The following is a 12,785-nucleotide window of genomic DNA, read 5'->3' on the forward strand; positions in this document are numbered from 1 at the left end:
AACTTTTTGTGAAAGTTTTAATTTGTTAATGATAGTTGTTAGAGTCAGACGTTTGGATTTAAGGGAAAGGTAAACCTTAGGACTTTTTCCTGTGGTCAAACACATCTTCTCTTTTCAGATGGAGCGTAAAGAGCGTAAGAGCCCTGCCTCTGACACACTGTATGAGGTGGTGAGTTTGGAAAGTGAAACCGAGAGAGAAAAAAGGAAGACCACAGCCAGTCCCAGTATCCTGCCAACTGGGCCTGGCGGGATGGTCCCTTCCCCACCCGAGGACGATGAAGAGGAAGGTACTTGTAATGCTGCCGTACTTTTTCAGCTACTTTTTTGTTATTCACTTTTGTAGTCTAAAAGTAAGTACATTTTATTTATACAGCACATTGAAAATGCTTTACAATTCAAAAATAGCTAAAAGAGGGGTTCCTCAAATTTACATAAAACAACACAGCAACAACCCGCGTTTCAACCAAATGTCCAGAGATTAGGGATGGGTATCGTCTAGGTTTTATCCGATACCGGTGCCAAACCGGTACTTTTGAAACAGTGCCGGTGCTTAAACGGTGCTCAAACCGGTGCTTAAAGAATGGAGAACACAAACTTTGTCCAAAACCTCTCATGTTTAGCTGTTTTCCACTTTTTCTTTGGTCATTTTAGCCTTTTTGGCCAGGGTGAAGGGAGTATCTGCCATCAAACAAGAAGACAGCCGCATGTAACTACGAGGTGTTTGCTAGTTCACCTTACATGCATTAATGTAATAACGTGGTTAGCCTACTCAACATAAATTACACACGAACAACATCAAACTACTCACGCAGAGAAGAACAGCTGCTGCTGCATCATCATCCGTCATCATTTCTGCTACACTGGCAGGGCTAGGGGCCAGGACTCTCCTCTTCGTGTTTTTGGGGGATGTTGCTAACTCCGGGTCCGATAACAGGCACCACACCCGCAGTAGATGTGCACAGCGTGAGGTCTTGCAGAAAGCTATCAAATACGGTGCATTTCTCTGCTTTAAAAAACCCCCCGCTTTTGACCGCTTCGCCTTGGGCATTTTTAATCTGTAGCTCTGCTCTAAAAGAACGTACGTACCTGGGCCCGCCTACTATCCTTGGGAAGGTAAAATGATTGGCTAGAATCCAAAGTGTAAGACATCTCAGGAAAATAAAGCACCGACATGTGCGCTACTTTTCGGTCTGGTTACTACCGTTTATGTCAGAACCGGTGCCATACTGGTACCCATCCCTGCCAGAGGTTAGCAGTTTCCAAAAGTTTGACAAGAATTTTGTGTCTTCAGCTTAAATTTAAAGACAGCCATAGTTGATTCTTGTCTAAGGTCCTTGGGAGATCATTCCTATTACTAGTCCTATTGTACCAAAACAGCAAAGGCGTGGCCCCTTGAAATAGGCTTTGAGTGATTGCGAAGGAGACATAATTGTAACATTTACCCTTTTAAACAAAGTGCTTTTTGTTTAGAAGCTATACACGTTTTGGTGCAATCTTGAAAAAGCTCATTAACACAACTTAGCACTGGTTCATTTGTTACATTTTTCAATTTATCCTTTTTTTGATCTTGATACCAGCTACATGTTGCAAAAATATTGTAAAAGTAACATCTTAGTTAAAATACTGCTGCTGCTTTCTTTGGGCCTTGTTTACTGCAATATGCAGTTTTGCAAAGTGAAAAATTGTCTATCATGTCAAAATTTGAAATACTTCTTGGCAGTCGTGGACACATTTTCCTCCAAACTAAAGAGGAGAGGGATCTTTTGCCTTGTTATTAGCACACAGTACTAAGGGTAGCCTCTGTTATGGTACCATTAATGTTGAACTAAACGTACAGGTTTGGAGTAACATGTGCTCCCATCTGGTGATAAACTGATCTGCATGCAGTCCAGATCTGTCACACATAGAAACCTTTTTTGACATTATTACTCAAAGAAAAGTTGAAAAAGGAGGCTCTGAAGTGTTGAGCCACTGAAGTCATACACTTAGTAAGAATGGGGAACATTATGCATTGTTCATCAAACTGCCTTTTAAAAGAAGAGATGATGCAACGAGTGGTAAAATGCATGCATCCCCATTTATTTATTTTTTTATTTTTTTATGAACAGTCTTACTGAGATTAAGTTTAAAATGAGCACATCCCATTTCTCAGTTGCTGCATATTAACATCAAAGTAGGGTTTAAACAAATATCAAATTTTTGCTGTTTGTTTTTTTATGATTTCATTTGTACATGCAGGAGTAAAGATTAACTGTTGACAGAGTTAAATGTTTAAAAAGGTATGGTCATGGATTGTTGCTTTGAAAAAAATTGATTGCCCCCCGCCCCTCTTCACAGATAATGACGAGCCCTTACTTAGCGGTTCCGGTGATGTTTCAAAGGAGTGTGCAGAGAAGATCCTGGAGACGTGGGGAGATTTGTTATCCAAGTGGTAAGGTGTTTTCCTCTTCGTGCTCCACTTCCGTCGCCATTGAAGTCATTGTACACAGATGCAGTGTAATCCATGTGAAGGAAAGAACAGCGGGTAGCAGTTGTTGATAAGCAGCTTATTAAGATGATTTCCTTCTTCCAGTGTGGAATTAGTTTTTAATCAAAAGCTTGTGATGAGCAGAATAGAAACTGCACGAACTTTAATTAGCTGTAAATTAACACGCAAACAAGCTCTAATCTTCAGCTGTCTTTGTCCCTGTCTGTTGTTGTTTGTTTTTCAGTGCAACGCTGAAATATACTTTAAATTGTTACAGTATATACATAGTATGATGATGTTATCCTATTGTACTAGATTTGGCTTTTAAAACACCTTCAGAGAAGGACCCAATGATGATATGATCATTAAAGCGATTAATTCTTTCTTTTTTTTTTTAATGTTTATCTCTCTTTGCTAATAATAACAATGGCTAAATAAAGAAAGGAATCATAAGACTAGCAAGTCATAACACTAGGCTTTCTTTGTGTGCTTCTGTGATTTTTTTGTGTGTATGTATTGTGGCATTGTTGAATGGGGCACAGAAAAGCAAATCACAGAAAGCCCTTTACAATCTTATGCCCTGAGGACCAGGCCTGGCATTACTTACATCACATGCACTCTCACATGCATGCACACACATGTACGCAGTTTCCCATCTTGGTCTCGGTAGAAATGCCACGTATTGCATAACCTGACGCCCGGGACAGATAAACAAAACAAACCCAGAAAAATAGAGGGGGCATGAATTAAGAAAAGGGGGGGGTGAGAGAATCATCAGGGATTCAGGGATTTTTCTGTCTGCTTCAGTCAGGCGATAGTTAGTGCCAAGGTACCTCCAGTTTGCCTTCTCCTTCTTTTGCGTGTGCATGTGCGCGCGTGTCTACCTCTCCTCTGTATCTCTTAACACTAATGGGCTTGCAGATCCCTGAGTTCATTTAAATCTGCGTGCAGGGTATAACACTCTCAGCAGGCTTAAGATTTAAAAGTGAAAGGAAAGAAGGAAAGAAAACATTGAAATTAGTTTTTATGTGTTTTTCTTGCTTTTTCCTGTTGGGCTATTGCTTTTTATTAGCTGTTGTTTTGTTGCTGCTGAAAGTAAGATGGGGATAAAATAAAACACATTAAAAAATAATTTAATAGATAAATAAGTTGTCATGCGTTTGCTGTACAAAAGGTGCTCATATGTTGCATTCTGAAAGAGTGATTGTTGAGTTCTTGGTCGAGTGTATTGATTGATTAGGCGAGGTGTGATTGCATATAAATCATTTTTCTTGTGGTATCAAGCCCCACTTGTCATCTTGGTCTTGGCTCTGCCAGTCATCAATAGGGATGATAATGGCTCATTAAAAACATTATAATTAAATAAACATCATTTTATTTTAGTATATATTTGGTAAACTGATCTTTTCTTTCCCCATTGTAGGCACATGAACTTATCAGTGCGTCCCAGACAGCTGCCAGCTTTGGTGCGGAGCGGCATTCCTGAGGCACTCCGTGGGGAGGTTTGGCAGCTCCTGGCAGGCTGTCATAACAATGACCACCTGGTAGAAGAGTACCGCACACTCATTACAAAGGTAATGCCTCGCAAACATATTACTGATGAGTAGAAAACACTTTCAATTCAGGTTGTTCAGTGATTAGAAAAGCAGTCCTTAAACACAGTCACTCAGTCTGAAGCACCTGTATTATTTTGGCTCATCAGTGAGATATCCCCTCTGAGGATTTCTTATACAGTTACTGAGATAGACTGTTAACTTTTAACAGTTTTGTCCTTTCATTGGTGTCACTTTAGATTTCATAATGCAATACAAGAGATTATATCTTCAGATCGGAAACATTTAGTTCATAGACGTTATGTGTTTTTTTGGTTTTGGTTTGTACTTCCAGACAATATGTGTTACTGTTTTCTTCTTTTTTGCTTCAGTCCTGGTTAAATTTTAGCAACTCAAAGTACACCCCAGAGGCCAGCAGTGGCCTTGTGTCATAAGTTTTTCTCTCATGTGCTTCAAACTTGTGATAATAACCACTGTTGCCATGTAGATCGCACAAGATGATAACACTCTGTGTTATGTGTGTGTACACACCTATCTTTTTTCAGAACAAATTAGTGGTTTGTTAATGGCCCCATTATATGCCTTCAGTAACAGAGAAGCATAGTGTCTAGAGCCTGTAACTACATATCAGTCATTTTGAAAAGGGAATAATCCTTTAAGATATTAGCTGTGTTGTTTTCAAAAATGACTGAAAAGATCAAAAACATTAAGACGAGGAAAACATGATTATGTTTTGTGCCTATATACAGCCAGAAATGTATTATATTAAACGACATAGACTGTTTGATTTGCGAGCTTTTTATTTGAGTTTTTAGGACTTCTGCTAGTGTGTAGATCTGGACATCTGCTCTGATATATATATTCAGCTTGCATTTAAGTTTCAGGTTGTCAGAGCACCATGATGTGTTTGTGGTAGTCCATCTGTGTGAGCTTGTGTGGAAGCTTCAGGGGTGACTTGTGTCTTGTCTAGCGTCACACACGCACAATCATTCTGATCAAACTTGAGTTTTGGGGTTAATGCACACTACAGGAACCGGGAAGTGAACCACAGACCTTCCGACAACCTGCTCTACCCCCTGAGCCCCACAAAAAGAAATCATGGTAAAATGATCAGGTACAAGTACTAGTCTGAAAACTAGTGGAAAAAATAGCCATTGTCCAAACAAAACTTTGAAAGTCCTTAAAAAAGCCTTGAGAACTTGTGCTCAACACCACCTTCAAAGAAAATTAGAAGAAAGTCTGGCTCCTTGAAAGCAAAATATAAAGAAATGAGGGGTTCAGCAAGAAATAACAAAAGGTTTGTACCAAAAAATTGCAACTGAACTTGGAAGTCAGTATTTCAGAGTTTCCAGATGGAATTCTTAACTGGAAAGCCCCCTCAAGTTTGACTTCCAACTTGAAAAGTCAGAGCAGTCCCACCAGTCCTGACTTAGCAATGCTTAACAATCCAATATGGCGGCTGCTCGTGTAAACGATAGTAAAACTGTAAAACTTGTAGTCTGTGCTGCCTTTGTTGTCTATCCGTCACTGGCTAAATAAACCACACACAGAGCATTGAGCAGGCTCTGTCTGTCAGCATGCTGCAGTGGTGCAAAAAAATAAGCACTGTGCTCTATTGCTAGTCATGCATGAATGTCTCTAACTTGATAAGGAGCAAAAGAAATCCAATTTTCGCCTTGCTTTTATCGACTTTTCGGCTGGAATATGCTCAACTTGGGAGTGATATCACTCCCACCTCTGACTTCTGAGATAAACGAACACAGGAATACTGGAAAGCAGATGCACCCCAGGAGAAGGGGGTGGGGGGTACTCCTAGAACCTATTAGCTGGGTGGGGGTGGCATTTTTAAGTGGCCTTATTTGTACATGACTACCCTTCTTGTGCGCTGAGAGCAGTGTATTAGCTTATGTAATTTTATTTATTATTTTTTGACCACAACTCTGTCTGCTGTTCTTATATAAAGGCAAGGACCTGCAGGGCAGCAAACTTGGTCTCAGGTGGTGACAAGATGTTAACCTTGCCCTTCCCTGCCTTCCTCTTTTCCCCTCTGACCTTCTTTTTTGTCACCCACCTTTTCCCTTTCTATTATCTCTAGTGTTGCCTGTAAGCATTTTCTGTGTTCCTGCACTTGCTAGGTAAATAGTTGGAAAAGAGTGCCTGCTCAAAAAGAGCTCTTGCAAAATAATGCATTAGCCATGCTGTAGTTCCGTTAAAATGAATGGCATGAGTGGAATCTGAGCAACGGATCCTTGTGCCAACATATTGATAGCTTTTGGACTGGATGTTGGGTGGGAATTCATTACACAAGCAGGACAGCATTCCAGGATTGTACTGGAGCCCACTGAAAGGGAGGGAAACACATGCAGAGGATTTATATTTTATTTAGACTTGTTAAAACTCAGTGAATTAGACAAGAACAGTTTAAGAATGGAAAGATTATAGATAGCTTAAAAAAGAAAATACATTGTTATTAATATAATATAAAAAATATGCAGGTTTTGAAATGTGCTGAATAATGGGACTCTAAATATAGTATGTAAAAATTAGGAAGGACTTATTGTTCCCATTGTGTTAATTTTCTTATTCTCTTATGTACTGCTGAGGCTCATTTATTCTTTGCCTTTTTTTGGCACATGATTTGACATTTACACATACTATGTGCCAGCTCTTAATTTTCTCAGTGTGTTCACTTTCCAGCCTATGTTTATGTGTATCTCTTTGTGCTTTGTTGCGTGTCCTTGCTGGTTCCATCTTTTGTTCTCTAACCCTATCTGTACTTGGTGTTCATCCACGTTAACTGAAAGCGGGGTATTGACGGAAGGAGAAATTATAGTTAGAAATTTACCCTGTTACTTTCACAATGAGGTCCAATGAATTTCCTCCATATGAGGGTTGGTTAGCACTCCACAAGGGCCCAATAAACTCATCATATTTTGCATTAGTTCCATAAATTATAGTGAGTAGAATCCAATCACTGATGGAGTTAACTACGTTTGGAAAACAAATAATTGGGTTTAGCAGCACTCAGGTTCACTGGCAGATGATTTTAATCAGGAGGATGTTACGAAAGGCAACGTGACGTATACTGGCAGACAACGAGTTGTTGTTACAGCGCGTCACAGAAACAGTGTCACCATATTATAGCGTGACATGTTTTTATTGTATTTTTCATTTCATATAGTAAGTAAAAGACCTTATGGTAAATAATCTATTTCAGTTTAAATAGTGAAATAGTGGTTTTAGCATTTTTTTCAAAGACTATTTATCTTGATAACAGTAATGTGGACATCAGATCACAACAAGGGATAACATAAGTTATAAGTATTTGTTTATTTTAGATCGCAAGAAACTATTTAATATTGCAACAATAAATTGGAATGCAGCACAAGCAGATACGTTGACTAAATGGGTTATAAGTAGCAGTTTATTATGTTGTTGTGAATGGAATTTGGAGGAAAGGTCGTAAAGAGAAATAGGCATAACTTTGCTTGCGTTAGCATTTTTAGCCGTGTACATGTGCCAACAAAGTGGCTGCCCAGCATATATGACTAGTGCATGCATGGTTCATAATGGTGTTACTGGATTGTATTTAAGCATGTTTCAGTCTCATTTGCCTAGGCTAGGTGGGCAAAATAGTTGAAAGTTTGCTCCAAGCAAAAGGGCACACTTTGTGTGACACAATTATGTGTGCAGTGTAGACTCAAAGTGATCCTCAGACCTGCCGCACCAGCCTCCTGTGGGGAGCCAAGCAATCACTTCTAACTACCTGTCTGCCTGAATGTGTCTGCTTGACCCACATAATGACCTGTCTCCCTGCCTCTTTGTCTTTGTGTCTTTATAATTATTTGTATTTGTTTACACCTGACTCTGACACTCTCTGGCTTCTACCTGCGCCCATTTCTGTTCATGTCAAGTCGTGCATCTCATTGCTTTTCTTTGTCTGGGTGCTCGTTTGTGATTCATCACATTGTCATCATGCCTTTTTCTCTTTCCTCTCCTGCTGTCTTGTCATCCTAGCATATCTTTCTCCTTTTTTCTGTGTGACTGTATACACATCCGTGCCATAGGTTTATGCTGTTCAGACTTCTTGAAGGCAGAAACTGAAATACTTACATAGCCAATCCCAGAAGGTTAAGAAAGTCAGATTAAAGCATTTCAGTGCTGTTCTGGTTTTTGTTGAATCTATTTTTGTTTTTGCACTAATGTGTAGATATTCTTCTCTTGCCTTGTGCTTTTATCAGTTAGCTCTTTTCCCTTTGGACACCTTTTGGTTAGATAGTTAGATAATCTCTGTAAACAGATTTTGCATATGAATATGTATCACAGCTCACAATGTTTGGTACCAGAAACTTTTTGTCTCTAGTCAGTTTATATTCCTAGTGCTGTTGGCCAGTCATGTTTGAGCAGGCTTTGGCTGCGTGTAGGTGAAGATTCTGTGCAGAGATTACAAAAAGCTGGGCTTGCTAAGGATTGTCTTATTGCATTGGAGTCACACTGGGTTAAATATGTACACTTGGGTTTTAAGGGGTATTTATTATTTTCTTCTTTTTTTGGGTTGTATGGAAGCCCCAAACGCAATTTCATTGTTCTTGACAATGACAATAAATAAATAAATACCAAATACCAAATCTGCTGAAATGAAATCTTGAAACCCTTAGCTTGTCGATTTAGATTTTATTTGTTTTTTCTGTTTAATGTATCTGGATTCCTGAACAATGACTAGTGGACAAAAATGAAAATCTTGGCCTTGAAATCTACTGGCTACACAAGTGCTTACCAGCAAAGACTATGGCAGTGGTGGTCTTTCTTTTAAAGAAATAAGCTGCCCTAAGCACTAGCATGATTACCTGTTAATTTCACAATTAACTCGAGCTTCCTACAGCAATACTGGGTTTTGTCTGGTATGGAATGGCTCATGGCAAGATGAGCAAGAAGAAAGAAAAAAACAAAACAAAACGATGAAGTAGTTAAACCTAACAAACTTGGGTGCTAACCAGAGATCAACAATGGATCATATATCGATTGTGGGAGAGAGTATGAGCATGCAGCGTTTAAAGCGTGGAAGTACTGACCTTACTTTAAGTTTGATTCCATAAAAAGTGACAAAAACATTAGTGTCCGTTGTGCGTGGGAAGAAAACTTATTTTTACACCGAACCCCCCCCCCCCCCCCCCCCCCCCAAACAAGCGCCGAGTGCGCTACGACGTAATGGGAAATTCACACAGAAACTAGCGGATTCTTTAACTGACCGCAGCACACCTGCACCAGGGTAAACCTCCACCTACCCCACTCCTACTTTACAGGTGAAAATAGAGCAAAAGGACCGCTGAGTCTTTGATTTTATTTATTTTCTGCTGTGTTTTACTTGCATCTATTTGAAAGACTGAGTGTAAAAACAAAAAATATTTTATTTCATGTGCTGGAATGTGCAGAAAATAGGTTTAAATGTTAAACTAATTTCTTCCAGTCAGAGAATGTTGCATATAATTAAATTTTTGCTTGATGCATAAAGTTAAAAGATTAAAACTAATAAAACAAGTTTTAAAAAGAGACTTTTCCATTTGATTACATTTTGTATGATGGATTATGCAGAAAAAGTAGAATTGGGCTGAGAATCGCTTTATCACCTCTTCAGGTTGTAAATCGTGTTTTTAAAAAGTAACTAAGTAATTAAATACTTTTGAAAATAAGTAATCAGTAAAGTAACGGGATTACTTTTTTTGGGAAGTAATCAGTAATTAGTTACTGATTACTTTTTTCAAGTAACTTGACCAACACTGGTGCTAACAGTGTAGCTCAGTGAGTTAACAACTACATCAAAAACGTAGAATAGAGCCCAGGGGTCGATAAAAGTGGAGAAATTGGTATCATACTCAAAGCAGTTAATGGTAAGTCTGAGTTTCTTTGTAACCTGGAGAGGCAGGGCAGCAGAGATGAGAAGGATGATAAGGGACTGCTCTGAATGGGTGTCACAAGGAAAGCTTTACAGCAAAAACGTCTGGACTGGGAGCCAAGTGAATGACCTGAGGCTGGAAAACTTGTTTTTTTTGGTTTTGGGTTTTTGGTTTTTTGTTTTTTTTTTGGATGCTGGAGGTGCTTAATGTTGACAGCCAAATTGATCTGGACAGACTGCACTGTTTTTTTTTAGATTTAATGCGAACCCCGTTGGTTTTAAAAATCTACCATTGAGAATAGTGAAATGCACTTACTGGACCCCCACAAACACCTGCTGAAATGATGAGGACAAAGAACAGGGTAAAGATGGATTTTATATTGAGTTTGGATTGCTGATTGTTGTGTGGTCTCTATTTGTTTCAGTTGTTTTTTTCCTTCATCATGATTTATAAGTGGGAAAATTCCTATATGAAGGAAAACCCTGCAATACAAACAAATACAAATGATTACGAGATCATCTAAGCAAAGTATACTATCAGTAATGTGTTCTTTATCGTTTTTATCATTGTTGATTGTTGTTGTTGTCCATTTTTTCCTTCCCTGGCCTTAGGTATCAGACTGTACTGCAGTTTTTTGGTGTTTTATTGTTGTCAGGTGTGTGTCAGCTGCTGAACACCTGACCTTGAGCGGATGCTAAGCAGGGAAGCATCATATGGACGGCTAACAGGGCTAACATGTGCAGAGCTTGCAGACCACGGGACAGCACACTGTACTCATATTTTAGCTCTTAGCTTCTTGCTGCTTTGCGTATCTTTCTCCTCCAGCTCGTCCTCCTCTCTCTTTATTAAGCTTTGTTTTTCTTTTGACTTCCATGCTCATTTTTCCTCCCCTTCCACTCCTCCTTCCAGCCCCTTAGTCCTACTGTCGTCTATTTTTAGCTCCTCGTGTGTTGAGCAGAAGAGGTGCGTGAAAGCATGGGAGTGTGTCTGGATTGCGGGGGAGAAAGGTGCAGGCTGGTGTGCGTGTGTGTGACTGTGTGGGTATGTTTGGGTCTCCATCACGCTACACCAAATTGCCCACCACGAGGCACACTCTGCAGTCTTCAGACAGTCATTAGGAGTAGGATGTTGACAGTGCTGGGCTAGATATGACAGTAATTACTACCTAATGAAGCTGCTAAATTTAGTGCTCTATATTGAGTAATTCAATTTAATCCTCACATTATGTGGTTTAAAATAACTCGCTGCTCATGTATACAGAATCAGGACACAAACAAGTTCACTGACAAAGTTTTACTAAAAGTGCAAACATTCAGAAATATGGAAGGTATTAAACCAACCTGAGAATGTCATGAGAAATTAAGTTGGTGCCATGTAGCAGTGTAGATGTTTAGTACTTCCTTCGCTTCCTCCCTGCCTTAATAGCCACAGATAATGATTGACTCTTGAAATTAAACAATCATAGTATAGCCAATCATCCTTATGCAGATCACAAACATGATGATCTTACCTCTGTTCATAAACTGATAAGTTGCATTGATGACATAAACTGTTGGATGTCTTGAAACTTTTTAGAGCAGAATAGAGTCTCTGAAACCTTGACAGTATTTTAGACAGTGATCTCAATTTAGATCTCATTATTTTTGATTATTTTATTGTTGTATTATTTGTATTTGAAGGATTATCCAAATTATCAGTAGGACAATTCACTCAGAATGCATCAGCCCAGTGTCCTTACAGTTACATGGAAATTTGAACATTTTTTATTTAACCTTTATTTAACCAGGAATGTCCCGTTGAGATCAAAGACCTCTTTTTCAAGGGAGTCCTGGCCAAGAGGCAGCACATTTCAAGACAAATACATACGAACAAACAAAGTTAAAATTACACAAAACAATTACACATTATTGAGGCAGCCTGTAGGCCTTTGAGTTTAGTTTTAAAAACATTTAAAGACAACAATTCAGTTAGTTTCCAGTCTTTCTGTAACATGTTCCATGAAAAAGGCGCAGAGTGGACAAAGGCTTTCTTACCCAGCTCTGTGCGGACAAGGGGAACAGACAACAGCAGCTGATCATTTGAGCGCAAGGAGTAAGAACCACTATTTGTCCTTGTGACCAAAGTACAAATATAAGGAGGCAGCAATCCAAGCATAGCTTTGTAAATAAAAGTGTACCAATGCCCCTGTCTTCTAATGGCCAAAGAAGGCCATTTTACTCTTAAGTACAAATCACAGTGATGGGTCAGGTATTTACAATTGGTAATAAACCTCAAGGAAGCATGATACATCGTGTCCAACATTAGAAGACATGAAGAAGAAGCGTTCATATACAGAATGTCACCATAATCTAACACAGATAAAAAGGTTGCAGTGACAAGACGTTTTTTTACTGCAAAAGAAAAGCACTGTTTATTACGGAAGAAAAAACGAAGTTTAAGTCTCAGTTTCTTTACTAGTCTCTCTATATGTGGTTTAAAGGTGAAGGAGTCATCAATCCAGACACCAAGGTATTTATATTCATGAACTATCTCTATGACATTTCCTTCAAGGGTGGACACCACTGGAATAGGCTCCGGGACCTTCTTTGACTTGGAAAACAACATTAGCTTAGTCTTGTCAGCATTGAGAACATATTACTCCTGTACTGAAGTCACTGCACAGATTCCCAGTTTGTTACAGAATTACCCTTAAAATCTTTGACTTGCTCAGTGTCTGTAACCCAGTCAGATCTCTCAGGTCATCAGGTGCAGAACTTGTAACTGTCCCCAGAATTAGATCTAAGTGTGCTGATGGTGCTTTAAGTTCCCGTGGACCTGTTCATTGGAACAAGCTGCCTGCTGACCTGTTATCATTATAAACCTACACGGATG

At 39.1% G+C, this 12,785-nt stretch overlaps 1 protein-coding gene across 2 annotated transcripts in view; it reads left to right on the forward strand.

Annotated features, from left to right (window-relative positions):
* Window positions 1–12,785, forward strand: part of rabgap1 (RAB GTPase activating protein 1) — a 77,393-nt gene that overhangs the window by 24,456 nt on the left and 40,152 nt on the right. For both annotated transcript variants that reach the window (XM_086300404.1, XM_086300405.1), the window contains 3 exons: window positions 119–287; window positions 2,338–2,431; window positions 3,891–4,041. In XM_086300404.1, coding sequence (XP_086156530.1) covers window positions 119–287; window positions 2,338–2,431; window positions 3,891–4,041 — 414 coding nt within the window. The remainder of the gene's footprint in view (window positions 1–118; window positions 288–2,337; window positions 2,432–3,890; window positions 4,042–12,785) is intronic.

The sequence above is a fragment of the Aulonocara sp. 'chitande type north' Nkhata Bay genome, linkage group LG7 (assembly GCF_057382095.1).
Source record: "Aulonocara sp. 'chitande type north' Nkhata Bay isolate Kocher_YH1m ecotype deep benthic linkage group LG7, A_spYH_male_GT1.1, whole genome shotgun sequence".
Taxonomy (NCBI): Eukaryota; Metazoa; Chordata; class Actinopteri; order Cichliformes; family Cichlidae; genus Aulonocara; species Aulonocara sp. 'chitande type north' Nkhata Bay.